At 38.4% G+C, this 15,754-nt stretch overlaps 4 protein-coding genes across 10 annotated transcripts; 3 read left to right on the top strand and 1 right to left on the bottom strand.

Moving 5' to 3' along the window:
- Window positions 1–25: 25 nt before the first annotated feature.
- Window positions 26–6,631, top strand: LOC105690735 (integrator complex subunit 7). Of its 4 annotated transcripts, none has more exons than XR_007278840.1 (16): window positions 26–268; window positions 340–659; window positions 761–985; window positions 1,063–1,312; window positions 1,403–1,476; window positions 1,572–1,717; window positions 1,798–2,143; window positions 2,227–2,486; window positions 2,586–2,786; window positions 2,868–2,961; window positions 3,081–3,184; window positions 3,286–3,781; window positions 3,875–4,179; window positions 5,677–5,832; window positions 6,001–6,147; window positions 6,224–6,631. XR_007278840.1 is itself a non-coding variant. In XM_012408801.3 (13 exons), exons 1-13 carry the CDS (start codon window positions 193–195, stop codon window positions 4,148–4,150), a joined length of 2,868 nt encoding a protein of 955 aa, XP_012264224.2. In that variant the 5' UTR covers window positions 26–192; the 3' UTR covers window positions 4,151–4,315. The 4 variants fall into 4 exon arrangements, 1 of the variants encoding a protein (XP_012264224.2); XR_007278838.1 differs by having other exon boundaries at window positions 5,674–5,832; XR_007278839.1 differs by lacking the exon at window positions 6,001–6,147 and having other exon boundaries at window positions 5,674–5,832.
- On the bottom strand, window positions 4,301–7,442 carry LOC105690736 (molybdenum cofactor biosynthesis protein 1). Of its 2 annotated transcripts, none has more exons than XM_012408802.3 (8): window positions 7,301–7,442; window positions 6,978–7,213; window positions 6,779–6,896; window positions 6,530–6,697; window positions 6,216–6,442; window positions 5,919–6,143; window positions 5,611–5,845; window positions 4,301–5,309 (listed from the first exon to the last, which is right to left on the bottom strand). In XM_012408802.3, exons 2-8 carry the CDS (start codon window positions 7,074–7,076, stop codon window positions 4,687–4,689), a joined length of 1,695 nt encoding a protein of 564 aa, XP_012264225.2. In that variant the 5' UTR covers window positions 7,077–7,213; window positions 7,301–7,442; the 3' UTR covers window positions 4,301–4,686. The 2 variants fall into 2 exon arrangements, with proteins under 2 accessions (XP_012264225.2, XP_012264226.1); XM_012408803.3 differs by lacking the exon at window positions 7,301–7,442 and adding an exon at window positions 5,461–5,522 and having other exon boundaries at window positions 5,132–5,309; window positions 6,978–7,119.
- Window positions 7,443–7,839: 397 nt separating this feature from the next.
- Window positions 7,840–9,025, top strand: LOC105690737 (prostaglandin E synthase-like). Of its 2 annotated transcripts, XM_020855088.2 has the most exons (3): window positions 7,840–8,024; window positions 8,093–8,540; window positions 8,623–9,025. In XM_020855088.2, exons 2-3 carry the CDS (start codon window positions 8,436–8,438, stop codon window positions 8,965–8,967), a joined length of 450 nt encoding a protein of 149 aa, XP_020710747.2. In that variant the 5' UTR covers window positions 7,840–8,024; window positions 8,093–8,435; the 3' UTR covers window positions 8,968–9,025. The 2 variants fall into 2 exon arrangements, with proteins under 2 accessions (XP_020710747.2, XP_012264227.2); XM_012408804.3 differs by having other exon boundaries at window positions 7,840–8,540.
- On the top strand, window positions 9,025–15,742 carry LOC105690734 (kinesin-like protein KIF20A). Of its 2 annotated transcripts, XM_012408799.3 has the most exons (16): window positions 9,033–9,341; window positions 9,540–10,053; window positions 10,136–10,757; window positions 10,860–11,296; window positions 11,364–11,565; window positions 11,642–12,062; window positions 12,160–12,786; window positions 12,897–13,190; window positions 13,290–13,376; window positions 13,459–13,542; window positions 13,617–13,857; window positions 13,943–14,343; window positions 14,550–14,672; window positions 14,960–15,129; window positions 15,219–15,345; window positions 15,574–15,742. In XM_012408799.3, exons 2-16 carry the CDS (start codon window positions 9,540–9,542, stop codon window positions 15,643–15,645), a joined length of 4,422 nt encoding a protein of 1,473 aa, XP_012264222.2. In that variant the 5' UTR covers window positions 9,033–9,341; the 3' UTR covers window positions 15,646–15,742. The 2 variants fall into 2 exon arrangements, with proteins under 2 accessions (XP_048512520.1, XP_012264222.2); XM_048656563.1 differs by lacking the exon at window positions 14,550–14,672 and having other exon boundaries at window positions 9,025–9,341.
- Window positions 15,743–15,754: the final 12 nt, after the last annotated feature.

Raw genomic sequence — 15,754 nt, 5'->3', positions numbered from 1 at the left:
TCCGTATTCTCTGATTATTATTATGCTTATTATTAATGTTTTTTGAGAAGTCCTCAGTACATATACGTATAATCACTTGCTTGAAATTACAGATTCTATTGCTGTTGTAATTTATTCGCGCAACTTTAAATGGTCTAAACATTTGCAAAAGAAGACGGTTATGATTAAATTCATTTTCTGATTGGCATCACAATGAACGTCTTTAATGATACAGGGTTGGGAGAGCCAGAGCAAGATGCCAATTCAGCTCTCATCGAGTTAGATAAAGGTATAATCCAAATGTTGTCTGAATTATCATTCTTTGATGGTATCAATTTTCATGATAAATCTTCATTTCAGGCCTGCGATCAAATAAAATTGGTGAACAATGCGAGGCCATTGTACGCTTTCCACGGCTATTTGAGAAATACCCATTTCCTATCCTCATCAACTCATCGTTGCTGAAACTTGCTGATGTTTTTCGCATCGGTAGTAATTTCCTCAGAGTTTGGGTACTCAGAGTTTGTCAACAAAGTGAAAAACACTTGGATAAAATATTAAATGTCGACGAATTTGTCAGACGTATATTTAGTGTTATCCATTCAAACGACCCAGTTGCTAGGGCTCTCACCTTACGTACTCTGGGGAGTGTGGCTGGGATAATTCCTGAAAGGCAGCAGGTATTCATTTCTACTTGTTGAGATTTCTTTATTTTATCGAATAATTCCTTTGAATTATATTTCTGACCAGGCTTCTTAATTCCTTAATGTTTTGTATTAAGGTACATCATAGCATACGGAGGTCGTTGGATTCCCATGATTCTGTGGAAGTAGAGGCTGCGATATATGCAGCACAAATGTTTGCCGCTCAATCGAAGCTCTTTGCTGTATCAATGTGTAGTAAAATTTCTGATATGATTAGAGGACAAGCCACACCTGCCACCATGAAATTACAGTTAATACCAATTCTGCAGTACATGCATCACGATACTTCAACAGCTTCAATGGTATAATTTTCTTTGAACTCTGGTACTTTAGATGATCAAATTATCGTTGCGGTGGAATAAAATTTTTTTTTTTCCAGGTTAATGAACTGTGCATGGAATTACTGGGTAGTTATCCAGCAGTTGAGTTTGTCAGGGTAACCTTGAGCGCCCTGACTACACTTGCTTCTGCCACTTTGGTAGATGTTCCGGGACAAGTTGCCTTACTCCTACGCTACTTACATGATGATCCAAGAGCTTCTATAAAACGCCATGCTCTTGATCTTCTGCATTCCCTTGCTAGAAGGGGTGCTCATCTCTGGCCTCAGGGAGCGCTCACTAGCCTAATCGGTTGGTGATTCAAAAAAATTCTCTACGATCTTTTTTAATTGGAATTAGGTAAAATTGAATAGTCGTAGTATGACTTGATCTTTGTTCTAGATAGTACGACTACGCTGTTACAAGATGGAAGTGTCAACTCCGGTCTTCTCATCAGAACCTTGGACGTTATAGAGGTTTGTTCTATTTATTTTCTACACATACTTTTCGTCAAGTTTTTTAGCGTCTTTTGTTGTCTTTTGACGTTAACTATTTGTCGTTGTGTTTACAGGTACTAAGCCAGAGTGCAGTGACTTGCGATGCAAACATGGAAAAGGACAGTCCTCTGCTCTGCCTGTGCGTAAACGCGTGTTATTCCCCTGATCTCTCGGTGGCTGTCAGAGCAGTCACGATTCTTGCTCGAGTAGCTTGTTACTGGTAGGCAAAACTTTTCAGATAAACTAAAATACTAGCATTTTACGTATATTATTACAGTATTTTTTTTACTCGTGAATCAGCTACGAGGAGGGATTGGTGGCGTATAATGAATCTGGGATAGTATGTTGTCTTGAATCCTTAATCGTGTTGCTGGCTGTCGACGAAAGTCATTTACGTCAATTGAAAGTTTGTTTAAAATCAACGGTAAAGTTATGCGAAGCCAATCAAAAACATTGTCCACTTTTCGTCGACGCCATTGGCTCAACTTTAATAAACGCTAATCCCGATGGAGGGCAAGGACAAGGTCAGACCATTGCACTGTGCGAAGCTCTCGGCGCTATCGGCAGTCTTGGAGAAAATGCACTGCTTCCACTTCTTCCAGACATTTTGTCAAAGATTCAGCAATCGTCTCACGTTCATACAAAGGTAAAATTTGCTACTCTCGATATTTTCATGGAGAATGAACATCGATGATTTAGGTAGCTATATTATAATTTCATTTCACAAAGGTGATGCTCTGCACTTTGCTATTTCAAACAGTAGCGGGTGGATATGAATGGAATGTAGAATGTTTAAAGGCAGTTGAAAAAGTAGTGGTCAATGTGGATGGGTGGGCAAAATATCGTATCGCTCGTAGCGCTGCGAGGTACGGTCATCACGGAGTAGCTACCAAGATATTTAAGAGGCTGAAGGAAACCGTAGCCTCTGAACAACTTCATTTTTGGTTATCCGGCTTGCACTTGGTTAGCAGTGCCGAAAGCCATCTCATGTAAGTAGAGTGTAGCTATCGTATTGCTATGAGGGTAGGGTGAACGACATTTCTGCATTCTTCTACATCTGCTTACATCTGAAATATGTCAATTATTAGGGAGGAAGCAGAACAAGGAGAAGGCAACAAGAAGCTCGGCACTGTGGAAAGATTGAATGGAGCAATAGCACGCTATGCAAGTGCCTGTGCGTCGCTTAAAGCAGCTAGTACGCCCCTGCGCAGTTTGCAGTTTGCCAGCGAATATTCCAAACTACGTTGCGAGTTTCTTCAGTGTATAATACAACTGTTACATTCTTGCAGGTAAATATTTAGCCTGATAGAAGATCCGATTGAATTTGAACAAGTTACAATTTTTATCTGGTTGAAATTTCTTATTTTCAGATCTCTCTGCACCGCTCCACCGCCGGCGATCGCTGCTACCGTTGTACTAGCTACTAGAGACGATTTGCAACGTTTCGGACGTGTCACTCCACAGGTAATCATGAAACAGTTAATTTCTTTGTCTCGTACTTCTAACGAATAGATTTATTGATTAAACAAATTTTTCAGTGCCAGTCTTCACATATTTTAAAATATAATAAAATCAATTTTCAGTTAAGAAAGTCTGCGAAGGATTTGAAGAATTGTGCAGAAAACTATCAGAAACTTTACCAATCTGCCTTTGATGCCGATCCAGGATCCCTTGCTAACATTCGGGCGTATCCTTTTGACGCAAAGTTTGCACAAAACATTTGCTGTCTACTTTTATGCGAATTGACCATTCTCACTTATTGCTGAAACCTTAACAAAAATAATGTAGCTTACAAGAAATGTGTCGTTTAATGGCAAACAGTGTGGAACGAGTCTGCGGTGGTGCGGGAGCGGTAATGTGTCAACCAAATGAAACGGAATTTAATTTTGGTAGTTCTGTTGAGATGAGGCAATTGGCGCGGTGTTGTACGGAGGTATATCGACTAGCTCCCTCGTGCACAATGGATGGAGAAGGTGGAGCTATAAGTCACGTTCGAGTTGGTTGTTTGGTGGCACAAGTGACTCTGTTAGCCGGTGGTAAAGTGAGACTTCCTTTGCCTCGCTACTTCTTTCAGGCTTTACAGGCAACAAGTGTTAAACTCTCAGTTTCACCTCAACCACGAGTTCTTGGTGAGCCCGTTTCTGTACCCCAAGGAAGCCAACTCGCTCTTAAGGTTGAAGGGGTATTGAGACACGGTAGACGAGCATCTCTCTTTCGGTCCGTTGCTGCTGTCTGCATATCAATCTCAACTGCTCCCCCATCTAAGATAAATACAGATCAGAAGGTAAGAATCTATTAAATTTTCCTATGTTCATTTCTCTAGTCTGTGAAAATTTGTCTGGAAATTTGAGTAACTTGAAATTATTTTTCATTATAGGATACTAATACCAACGAACTACAACAGACGGTTATACCTCATCGGGATTTCTTTGCGTGCGAATTCCTTCTCTCATTAGGAAGCCCTGCGCTATCGTCTAGTGTCTGCAGTAGCGGTAGCAGTGGCAGTGGTAGCAGTAGTGGAAGTGGTGGACAATATCAAGTGACAGCTAGTGCAAGTATTTTGGATAAGGCAGGAGATGTATGGAAGTGCGGGCCTCGATCGACATTGCATGTTCGTGTGCACGAGGAACCAACGAAACGAAAATTATCGTGATCTGCATTAGATGTATAGATCAAAGCAAGGTATATCATTAAAAATTTATTTCACGGTAGAAGCTCGTAAAAAAATTCACTTTTTCTCGAGTTTGAAGTAACAGATGTGCTGATGTGTGCAAGGGGATATTTTTACAACTGTATAAACAAGTTCATGTTCACCAACCTTTAAAGAAATTTTTTATTGTCCCATAAAATATATAACAATTTAACATAAAGTATAACGTTCACGTATAAAAATATACATAGATGCATGACGTTCAACAAAAAACGTATATTCATTCATATAATTTATTAGACAGAGTCATCAATAATTTTCAGTATAAATTTTATAATTTGTGACCTATACGCGGGATGATTTTACACATGAATATAAAATTCAAGCCAACTGTATTCAGAATTTTGAAGCCACGTAATCCATTTCTGAAAAATTGGAATAACTAGTAGTGTCGATGTTTAAAACCATTATTATGTAAGGAACGACAACAGATGACGATAGAGAGAACTGGTGTAAAATAGATTGTTGTTCGTCTAATTTTATTCATGAGTCTCAGAATCTGTTCTGTCAAAATTGCCTTTACAACCTCCGATTTTAGAGACCAAGCAAATATCAGATATCACCATAGCATATGCAGGGCTCACCGACTTACACATATCATATATAGTTAAAGCAGCCACACTAACAGCGGCTAATGCTTCCATTTCTACACCTGTTTGTCCGGTACATCGAACTTCTGATTCAATTTCCACTGTGAATAGATTTTCGTCCAGCGTCAGACGAACATCTATGTAATTTAAAGCCAAAGGATGGCAAAGGGGTATCAGGTCAGAAGTACGTTTTGCAGCCATTATTCCTGCCAGTTGTGCGACCGTTAATACGTCTCCCTTTTTTAAATTATTTTCTTTTATCAATCTACAAATAGTTGGTCCCACGCTGACCATTCCCCTCGCCTTGGCTAGTCTTTTACTTATTTTTTTTTCACCCACGTCCACCATGCTCGCTTTTCCACTTTTTGTGTCCACATGAGTCAATGTAGAGTATTGTCGGATTGCACCGATTGTTTTAGAATTGCCTTTTTTCGCGCGGTTACTTATTTGGAACTTTAAGCAGTCAGGACGATTATTATGCCTTTTCAAGTATGTGTGTTTTGGTGGGGAATCTGTAATCGATACAAAAATTTGAATACCGTCGTGTCTGGATTGATGATGAAATCATTGTACAAGGAACGAGAATTTTTATAAATTCATGTGGTTAATTTAGCGATAACGTCTTTTTGATGAAATGAAACAAAGACTGGCTACTTCACTTGCCTCCAATTAACCGCCGATCAAAATCATCGGTCTATTCTCCATCTGGGAAAGATTGAACATCCCTGTAACATATTTGGCGGAAACGTTATCGCTAGATTAGTGTTACTCTAGAATTTCTTTTTTCATCCTATTTTGGATGAGACAACCTACCTGCGTGTTGTTTCTTTTTACGTGACACAGCTGTACCAATAATTTCTTTTAAATATGCTTCAGAAGCTCCGCTCCTCAAGGCATCTCTCAATGAAATTTCACCCTTCCCTTCAAAGAGGCATACTTTCAAGTTACCATCTGCAGTAATGCGTAATCTGTTACACGAACTACAAAAATGCTCGCTCATCGAGGTAATGAAACCCACCTGTCCCACAAATCCAGGTACTTTATACGCCTATGAAAATTTTTTGAACATTGAACTATCTTAGAAAAGTATGTGAAAATGTGATCATGATATTGTGGTATACCTTTGAAGTATCATTGGGCCCATTTCTAAGCGCCCCAAATTCAGGATAAACTTCTCTTATTATGCTCTTCATATCTTGGAAGGAAACCATTCTATTTTCTTGCCACTGGTTGCCAGAAAATGGCATGTACTCGATGAAGCGTACATCGATTGGTCTGTCTTTTGTAAACGTCACAAACTCTACCAGTTCATCGTCATTATAATTCCGCATAATGACACAGTTTATCTATGTAAGCAATAAGAGTGGTTGGAAATTTCCAAAGTATATTCAAGATTATGAAATAATTTTGTATTCTACCTTCACAGGGTTATATCCTAGCTGCACTGCTAAATCAATAGCTGCCATAACTCTGTTCCATCCTTTCCGTCTGGTGAACTTTTCAAAACGTTCTTCCTTGAGGGTGTCTAAGGAAATATTAAGCCCATCGAGACCGGCCCTCTGGAGAGCCGGTAGCTGTCTTGTAAGCGTCAATCCATTAGTCGTTATTGCCAAATGTTTTAATCCATCGAGTTCCTTCAAACGACCTATTAAAGGATAGAGTACAGCTGTGAAGTGGTTTTCTTCTAGTTCTAGCGTCACACAAGCAAGTTTCAAATTTTCATATTACCCACCAATAATGTCGACAATGTCTTTACGCACTGTTGGCTCGCCACCGGTAAGGCGGATTTTCTGTACACCTTCCTGAACAAAAACATTTGCGATTTTACAAATTTCATCCGTTGTTAATATTCCTTCTCTCTTGGTCAATGTCACACCTTCTGCAGGCATGCAGTATGTACCTAGAAAAATGTTATTACCGGATTAATTTAACAAAATTTCTTTTACAGCAAACGTCCCTTGTCCTAAGTTTTTTTGCTCACATCTCAAGTTACAACGTTCCGTCAGAGATATTCTCAAATAGGTGTGATGTCTGCCAAAACTATCCGTAAGAATACTGCTACTGGCGTCATTCTTCAATCGTTGCCTGAATCTTTGTAACTGTAATAGCACAAAGAGACATCTGATGGAGCATCAACTGTGATAAGAGAGAAATGTATGAGTAATATTTTTCAACCTTACTTTTAGTGAAGGCTGCTGAATTGTGGAGGTGGCAGACTCCGTTGATAGAAATACAGCGTTAATGAGTTTCTTAGAGAAATGGACTTTACGCAGCATCATTACTACACAAGATCAGAATTGGAAAATGACTGGCATCTTCGAGCTGAACTATCTTCGTTCACGATAGTTACAACGTCTTTAGATTGAGAAAATCAAAGAGATAGTCGACCAGATAAGGACTGAACCCCTTCTGTGTACTGGAGCAACATACATATACTGTTACATAACCTACTCCCACAATGGGACACGGTAATAATACTTGAGTAAGGTGTCATTATACCGACTTTCTTATCCTGTTGCGAAGCCTAATTATCTATCATTATTCTTAAGTCCAGCTATCATCTGCTGCCATCCGTTGATAAATTGATAGTCCAGCTGATTTGAAATTTGGGAGGTTTTCGCGCTTAGGTGATGAAACAGAGTTTGGCGGCCTACAGATATTGTTGACCATTAAATTTGACCATAGAGAATTTGTTGATTCGGACGTTTCAACGATAACAATTGATAATAATAGATAGTTATAAGACTTGACAAAGTAGCGGCGCTTATCAAATTTCTGACCCTTTCAGGGCGAAGGTCATCAGAAAAATGTTGACAGAATGGCGTCCCGTTCCCGAAAGTGCGTAACAGAGTTTCTTTACTATAGTATTAAGAATTTAAATTTTACTGATATTCACAATCGGTTAGAAAACAATGAATATGATTTCAAAATTGATTCGTATGAATTTATGGTAAGGTAATTTTTCTCCAAGAAATGTTCAACGGTTCGTAGTTGAGGTCGAGTGAAGAACCTAGGGAAGATTTATGAGAACGATCTATAGATCCGATTTGCTTGCGTTATAATAGCTGCTGTATGCATTTTTTCTAACTCGAAGTGTTTCAGTATACAAATTCGAATTATTCATGAAATAGATATCATATTTTATTCAAACTTTAAGAACTACCAGGCGTTATCGCATTGCGTAGCTCAACCCTACAGTGCTTTGGTATAAAATACCTCTGGAAAAAGTAAGTTATCAATTAGACTTTCAATTTTCTCTTCGATAATTAACTTAACAATAATTTATGATTTCCAGAAGTTGATGGTTTTAAGTTTTATGTGTAAAATAAAACTTTATTCTCTGTGCTCGAATTTATAAAACTTTTGAATAATGGATTCCGTGGTCGATCACTAGACTGTACATACTTATCTTCGATCTCGTTGGTGATTTCAATTTCAAATTACATTCGAAGAATCGTACAGTCTGTAGTAACTTAAGATTCTTTGAATGTCGTGATCGGGGACGGTTGGATGAAATATTTTTATCAGTCTTCATAGCAGAGTCTGCAGGTAATTGGCTTCGTCAGCAAGACGTGTTTCTGGAAACGAAACTTGCAAAACCTCGTGCATCCGAAGTCGCTACATTCTAATCAAGCGAAATGGAGACCGAATCGTGGTTGGCCTATGTTTGGTGGTCATATATTTTGATTGTGAAAATGATGATTTTTACTTGGTACACAGGGCGACTTCGAGTACACAGAAAAGTCAGTATCAATTACATCAAAAGCTTACTCTGTAATGTAAATAAAATAAAAATGAATAAAAATTGCACGTTATAAATCTCAGGTGATTCACAGCGAATCGGATAGAATCTTCGTTGCAGAACCAGGAGTGATTTTGGATCCCACGGGGGGTGGACACCCGGACATAGATCGTATAAGATCAGTTCATCGTAGCGATTTAGAGATCGTTCTACCGTTTCTAATAATCACCTTAATTTGGCTAGAAACTTCTGTGCCACCATCAGCCGTCAAATCAGTTCTACGGTGGTTTACATTCAGTAGAATTTGTCACAGTTTATTCTACATGGAAATCATTATCGTTCACCAATTGATTAAAATATTCATTTCTGTACTAAGTTACGCATTGGTCACTTACGTTGCCGTCTCCTGCATTTTATTCTACGCATGAAGATTGGTTATTATTAATGTTTACACTTTCAAGCTGAATAAAAAATCATTTATCGGTTCGAACGTTGTACAAATGTTCAGTTAATCAGTCAACGTTCGTATTGTTTTCGTACTCATCTAGCTTTAAATTTGGCGCATTTCTCAGATGCGCGGATTTAGCGTGGAGGTGGCGGCTTGGCTGACTTCAGGGTTACATTGTTCGCCTCAGCAGCGTTTGTGGCGGCTTACCCCTTTGTAATAGTTCTGATTGGTTGAAAATTTCAAACCATAATGGTTCAAACATAACGCTCAGTGTTTTAACGGTTTTGCGAAGCTACTTGTCCCTGGTTCAATTTATATGTTGAAACAACACTACAGATTGGATGAAAATTTGAGGTAAGAGACGTTTCCAAGATTGCCCATCATTAGCTTTATAAATAGATCTAAGCTGAGCTCACTGATTTTTGTAAATCCCTCTTCGTGCAACACGTGTTTTCCATTCCCCTGTCATTTACTCAATCATGTCCTTGTTGATAACCATGTTTCGAAAGAAGAAAATTGAAAATTACGCCAGTTGGGTTCGCAATTTCATAGATGGAGGATACCCTGGCATCGATCAGGCCATCCATCAACCAAAGTTGTGAATTGGAACAGTCGTTTGTCAATGGAAGGGACCCGAGCATCTTGGCCTTTGGGCAGTTCAAGATTCCCGCAGAGAATTCCAAGCGGAATCTTGTGTCTCTCTTTGAGGATGAAGAACTTGAATCGTCTGGGAAATGCTCATCTATAGCTTCGCTCCAAAGTTTGCCTCAAACAATTAAAGTATATTTAAGGATGCGGCCATTCCCCCCAAAGATGAAACTTACCGAGGAGCAACAACGAGCCTATATACTTTTGAATTCGACTACCTTGCTGACTAAAATTCCTGTCATAGACTCCAATGCTAGTGCACTTAGAAAACCTAAAGGCAACGAAACTGTGTCAAGAAAGTTTACCTTTACTTCTACATTTGGTCCAGAAACAACACAGCTGCAGCTTTTTGAATCAGCAATAAAACAGCAGATGGTAGATTTTCTCAGTGGGCAAAGTGGAACTGTGATGAGCTATGGTGAGCAGCTGAGGATTCGGAAATGAGAGAATATGCTGTAGAAATTTTATTGGAACATAATGTGATGAGAGATTTTTTTCAGGTACAACCAATGCAGGTAAATCTTACACTCTACAAGGAAATACTTCTTCCCCAGGAATAATTCCTCGAGCCTTGGAATTTGTCTTCAGTAATTTAAGTCCAAGATCAACGCCTTGCTACAAACCACTATATAATACAGAAGTTGTCAGTCTAAACGCAAACGACCGAGCATATGAAATGGAGTTGAAAACGAAACTCCTGTCCTTTGGCTCAGTGGATAAGAACCAATACATTCAAGCTTACAGAAGTATGCAGCAACTTCTACAGGATGAGTCGCCATTGCGCACCAGCGATACCAGCAATGCCAGTTATTCAGTTTGGGTCTCATTTGCTGAGATATATAACGAAAGTATTTATGATCTACTGTCAAATGACTGCCAAGAAAAAAAAATATCTCTAAAACTGGCAACAGATAGAAGCGGCAAAGCCTACATTAAAGGCCTAAAAATGGTCTGTGTTAATTCAGGCTCAGAAGCTTACCAGCTGCTGATGGTTGGACAGTACAATTTGAAAGTGGCTGCCACTGCTTTGAATGCACGAAGCTCTCGGTCTCATTGCATTTTCACTATTAAATTGCTTAAATATCATAAAGAAAATTCACCCACCAATGTAGAAGTCAGCACGTGAGTTTAACGCCATAAATTTATGGGAAATATCTTGTGATACCGAATACAACTCGATAATATTAAGAACATCCATCCGTAACAGATAATAATTCATTTCAGGTTCTCATTCTGCGATCTGGCAGGTTCAGAGCGACTAAAAAAGACATTAAATGCAGGGGATCGTTTGAAAGAGGCTCAAAATATAAACACTAGTCTTTTAGTCCTAGGGAGGTGTTTGAAATCTATTTTTCAAGGACAGTCGATGAATCTGAAACAAGGGCTAGTAGGTCCATTCAGAGAGTCAAAACTCACAAGACTATTTCAATGCGCTTTGTCAGGAAAAGAGCATATCGCCTTAATCGTGAATGTTAATCCCGTTCCTAATTTGTACGTCGAAACTCAGAACGTTCTAAACTTTTCTGCAATCGCCAAACACATAATTGTAGAACCAGTAACCCGTGTTAAAAGGAAAGCTTCGACATCTCGATTCTCCCTGATGGTATCGCAAAGTATAAAGACTGTTACTGACTGGGATGTCACGGATTTAGAAAGTATAGGTGAGTAGAGTGGTGAGATTAGCACATAATTTTACTGTTTGTAATTCTTGCCCCTTCTTCCTGATAGCCTCGCAAGAGAGTTCTGTCGACGTAGATCAGGCTGAATATATCTATGCCGAAGACTATGATGAACTCGTGAGAGAGAATGAGGAGTTGAAGAAAGAAATAGTAAAGCTGAAAAGTTCGGCTCTAACATCAGACTTCAAGATCCGGCAAGAACTCTCAAAAGTCTATACCACAATGATGAACGACCTTGAGACCAACTTCAAGTATGTTCGTACGTCTGTCTCTTATGAACTGTAATCTTCAAGTATTGATCGTGTTTAATTTATCACTGAATTTTAGGAACCGATTACAAGATGTAGAAGAACAGCAAGAAGACATGCTCGAATGGTCGGTCCAGCAAGTGGAGAATTATTATAAAGAAAAATTGAACAATTTGGTTAAAAAAAAACGAAGCTGCAATGATTCCGATGATGAACTAGATTCCGAATTGAATTTAGAAGAACTTGAAGCCGAGAATGTTCAACTCGTAGCCAAAGTTGAATCTTTGAAAAAGTCCTTGAAGGAAGTTCGTGAATCCAATGAAAAACTTATCATTGAAAATAACCATAATGCCTCAAAACTTTCTCTGGTACAAAAAGATTTAACAAATTACAAAAACCTTCTAATCGCTGCTCAGAACGATATCGGTTGTGGAGAGGGACCAGCGCAGATCGTTGAAGAGCTCAATAAACAGTTATCAACTCGGGATGATCAGATCAAGGTATAAAACTTTTTTCACAATACTTTTTTGTAAACCAAAGGATATTATCTATGTGGTCATTAATTACAATGCATGTAATCTGTTCTATCTCATCCAGTTGTTGAAAAAATATTTGAACGAAGCAAAAGCCGAGTGGCTGCAAGCAACTGCAGTTGAATCAAAACTAGAGGAATCTTTGAAGAAGAAAGATCAAGAACTGATTGAGGCATCGGAAACGATATCTGACCTTTCCGATCAAATAGAGCATACTAATTTATGTTTGGCCGAAAGCACAAAGACTGTCGAAAACCTCGAGGACAAGCTCGAAGTTTGTGCCAAGCAGTTGGCCTTTGCCGAAGAAAAGGCACAAACCTACGAAGACAAGTGGAGCAAGGCAGCTGCTAATAATTTGGTGCTGCTCAACGAGAATGCAGAACTGAAAAAACTGTTGGATGAAAGATTGGCTGCAGCCAAAGATGTTCAGTTGGATGTTCCTGCTGTTGAATCGACTGAAACGCAAAACTTAGTCACCGTCAAAACAGAAATTCTTGACAGCGAACACGATTTTGTGCTGAATAATGATAAGACAGAAGACGACGCACTCTCAGGTACGATTGCAAGCAACGAAGTGGGACCTAGCAGCAATACTAATGAAAAGTCTGATGACGAAATAGTCAGGGAAAAACCAACACAACTAAAAACAAAACACAATGATCTCAAAGCGCAGTATTTATCGGAAACCTTGGTAAGTTGATTCCCCTAACTTTTAACATCGTCATTAAAACTAATATGAATGATAACTGATCTGATGACATGTCATTATTCAAACTTTGAATTCAATCGGTTCGAAAACAGCAAGAAAAGAAACTAAATGAAAAATTAAGCGATGCAGAGCAGCGATTGCATTTGTTACACGCTTCTCTAGAAGCCAGCGAACGGGAGAATATCGAGTGTAAAAAATCTTTAAGTCTGGTTGAAAACGAGCTGCAAAGCTTCATGGAAAAAGTTATAGATGCTACGAAGCAGTTGGAAGAATTGAAACAGGCAAATACTGCTTTGTCAGAAAAAGTAACACTAGATGAAAATAAGATTGAAGAACTACAAAACTATTGCCGAGAAAAAGATACCAAGGATAAAGAATACTCGCAGGTGAGATTCTTCAAATTTGTTATATGGAAAATCGTTCAAATATATTCTTGAACTGAATTATATTTTTGAAACGATTGAACTGTTGAATAATTTCTCTAGGCATTGCAAGAAAGAGCAGTTAAAATTAATTTGTTAGAAAATGAGTTATCTGAGACAGTCAAGAAGTTACAGAATATATCGGCAGAGGTAAAACATCAAGAAAATTTCTAATGAGTAACGGCGAATTCGCCTACATTGTCTGTAAGTTATTTTTATTTACATTTTTCAGTGCTCCCTGGGACACAAAAATCACATAAAAAAATTGGAACAAGATCTTTCCATTGCCGAAGAAAGATACGACATTCAGGTCCAGGTGCGTTGTGATCACGTATACATATATTCTATTTATTTGGTTACATAAAAAAAAAGGTTTTTAAACTTTTTTAGCTTTTGGAAGCGCATATTCTGAGGATTCAAAAACTCGAGGACAACCTTTCGGAAATGGAAGATTTAAAGAAAAAAGTCGCTGCACTTGGCGATCAATTAAAAATATGTGAAGCGGAGAAAGCGGATTTATTAGTACAACTAGATGAATACGGCTCGAAATTAATGACTTTGGAGAGTGAATTACAAGCATCGATTAGCCGCGAAAAAGATAAAGAAAATGAAATAATATTGCTGCAAAAAGGTATTTATTCATTTTTCTATTTCACATCAAAGTTATTTAGTCTTTATTTGTGACCTTACCTGACGGCAAATTCCATCGTTTGTAGAAATGAAAGGCTTGATCCGATCGAACTCACGTGATTCAGAAATGGAAAAGGAGTTGAAAACTGCATTGCGAGAATTAGCCAAGACTCAAGATGCTCTTGCCCAGTCCGAAGTGGCTCTAAAAAGTTTGGAAAAAATATCCAAAGCAAAGATAGAAAGATTGGAGATGCAGGTGGCGACTTTTGAACAAAACGCAACTTATCTAGCTCTGCTACAGGAGGGTGCGGAGAGTAGGCAAGCTGATAACGAACGGCTAAGAGTGACTATTGACGAAATGAAGCAAAAGCTTGAACAACAAGAGCGGGAGATGGAAGCTTTCAGTAAAAACAGAGACGAAACTATTCAGCGATATGAGGCATTGGTAAAACAACTTCAAGAAGATGGGGTCAGAAATAAAAGAGAGGTATGATAACTGTCGTTGCGCAGCTAATTATTTTCTGTTATGTGGCATGATCAAAAGGGGTACGTAGTCAGCATGTGGTAGATTTCCTCAATTTGGTATTTTTAGTATTAACTCAGTTCATTCTATGCCATGAAAATGAGAAAACAATAAAAGTAGAAAGTAAAATCTTGTATTATCAGATTTTGACGTGTAGAATTATTGATTAGGTGGCGAGGTTCCAGGAACTGTTTTTAAGACAATCAACACCGACTCCGCATAAAGAGGAGATTAGAAAATTAAAAGAAGACCTTAGGGCTAAGACCAGTCTCCTCGAGCAAATGCAGGACAAAGTGAGTCGCCAAAGATTTATTCTGTCTCAATAATTTAACTCTGTACTTCAATGTCAAGTTTTTTTTTCTTCAATTGTCCCTGCAATTACCCAACTGCGCTCAGCTAGTTCGAGGAGTGCTGTGTCTTGAAAATAAGACAACACGTCCGACTGTTGCTATATGAGAAAAAAATTGCATCCAGTAATTGCCAAATTAATATCCAAAAACACTTGGCTAGCTTTTGGATTAAATCGCTTATAAAATACTGTACATGGCAATAATCGAGGTCATCTGATGCCTTTCGACAGTTGAAGAAGTCCGATTCGATGAAGGAAAATGAAGAAACCATGCCCGATACATCGGATGATGATGAAACAGAGTATGCTGTGCGCTCGTCACGAAGAAAAGGGAGAAACAATGTGCTCACTGTCGCTACTGATAATATACCGGTTATTGAATTGTCTGGCTCAGAGTCTAAGTGAGTATAAATCAAGTAGATCCTCATGCATCCGCTGTTCAGTTTTTTTTCTGCAATCGCCAACGGAGCACTCATATTTTTCTTTTCAGGAGAGTAACCAGACGCACGGCTCTACCACCACCAGCGACAATCCCTTCGACGGAAAAGCGAAAGACAAGAAAAAAGAAGCTCTTCGCACCAAATGAGGATGCCGTTGTAGATGTTGAACCGACTGAGGTATCTAAAAGTGGTCATTGATTAAGCTAAACACGTGATACATTCGAAGTTATTTTTATTTATTTATTTTTTATAATAAACTGATTTATTTGCAATTCAAATTATTTCTATCTCTGTAATGTTGTCGCCTTGTTTGTTTGTCTGTGAAATTGTGTACATCGTGCTACCTTACGTCTTCTAATAACTGTTGGAGATTTAAAAAGTAATTAATTGTTTGATTATTTTCAGTTCCAGCATACACCTAAACCCAAGAGATCTCCGTTATCGACAGCAAGAAGCTTGAGGAAACGAAAAAAATAATTATCACGTACTACATTTAGAATATATTGAGTTTTTTTGGAGTCTCATAATCGTTTCTGTACAGTGTAAATAAAAAATTGTATCTTTTTTTTTTAAATAGTTTCCGTTT

The sequence above is a fragment of the Athalia rosae genome, chromosome 6 (assembly GCF_917208135.1).
Source record: "Athalia rosae chromosome 6, iyAthRosa1.1, whole genome shotgun sequence".
Lineage (NCBI taxonomy): Eukaryota > Metazoa > Arthropoda > Insecta > Hymenoptera > Athaliidae > Athalia > Athalia rosae.
Note: the sequence above shows the minus strand (reverse complement) of the source record. Positions and strands in the feature narration are given on the sequence as shown.

Excerpts from the sequence above, each read along its gene's own strand:
- LOC105690735 (XM_012408801.3), top strand. The coding sequence starts at position 193 with ATGAACGTCTTTAATGATACAGGGTTGGGAGAGCCAGAGCAAGATGCC. Across the intron at positions 2,487-2,585 it reads AGTGCCGAAAGCCATCTCAT|GGAGGAAGCAGAACAAGGAG; the intron begins GTAAGTAGAGTG and ends GTCAATTATTAG. Across the intron at positions 3,185-3,285 it reads TCCCTTGCTAACATTCGGGC|CTTACAAGAAATGTGTCGTT; the intron begins GTATCCTTTTGA and ends AAAATAATGTAG.
- LOC105690734 (XM_012408799.3), top strand. The coding sequence starts at position 9,540 with ATGGAGGATACCCTGGCATCGATCAGGCCATCCATCAACCAAAGTTGT. Across the intron at positions 14,344-14,549 it reads GGGTCAGAAATAAAAGAGAG|GTGGCGAGGTTCCAGGAACT; the intron begins GTATGATAACTG and ends ATTATTGATTAG. Across the intron at positions 15,130-15,218 it reads TTGTCTGGCTCAGAGTCTAA|GAGAGTAACCAGACGCACGG; the intron begins GTGAGTATAAAT and ends TTTTCTTTTCAG.
- LOC105690737 (XM_020855088.2), top strand. The coding sequence starts at position 8,436 with ATGGAGACCGAATCGTGGTTGGCCTATGTTTGGTGGTCATATATTTTG. Across the intron at positions 8,541-8,622 it reads GACTTCGAGTACACAGAAAA|GTGATTCACAGCGAATCGGA; the intron begins GTCAGTATCAAT and ends TATAAATCTCAG.
- LOC105690736 (XM_012408802.3), bottom strand. The coding sequence starts at position 7,076 with ATGATGCTGCGTAAAGTCCATTTCTCTAAGAAACTCATTAACGCTGTA. Across the intron at positions 6,698-6,778 it reads GGAACGTTGTAACTTGAGAT|GTACATACTGCATGCCTGCA; the intron begins GTGAGCAAAAAA and ends ACATTTTTCTAG. Across the intron at positions 6,144-6,215 it reads TAGGATATAACCCTGTGAAG|ATAAACTGTGTCATTATGCG; the intron begins GTAGAATACAAA and ends TTGCTTACATAG.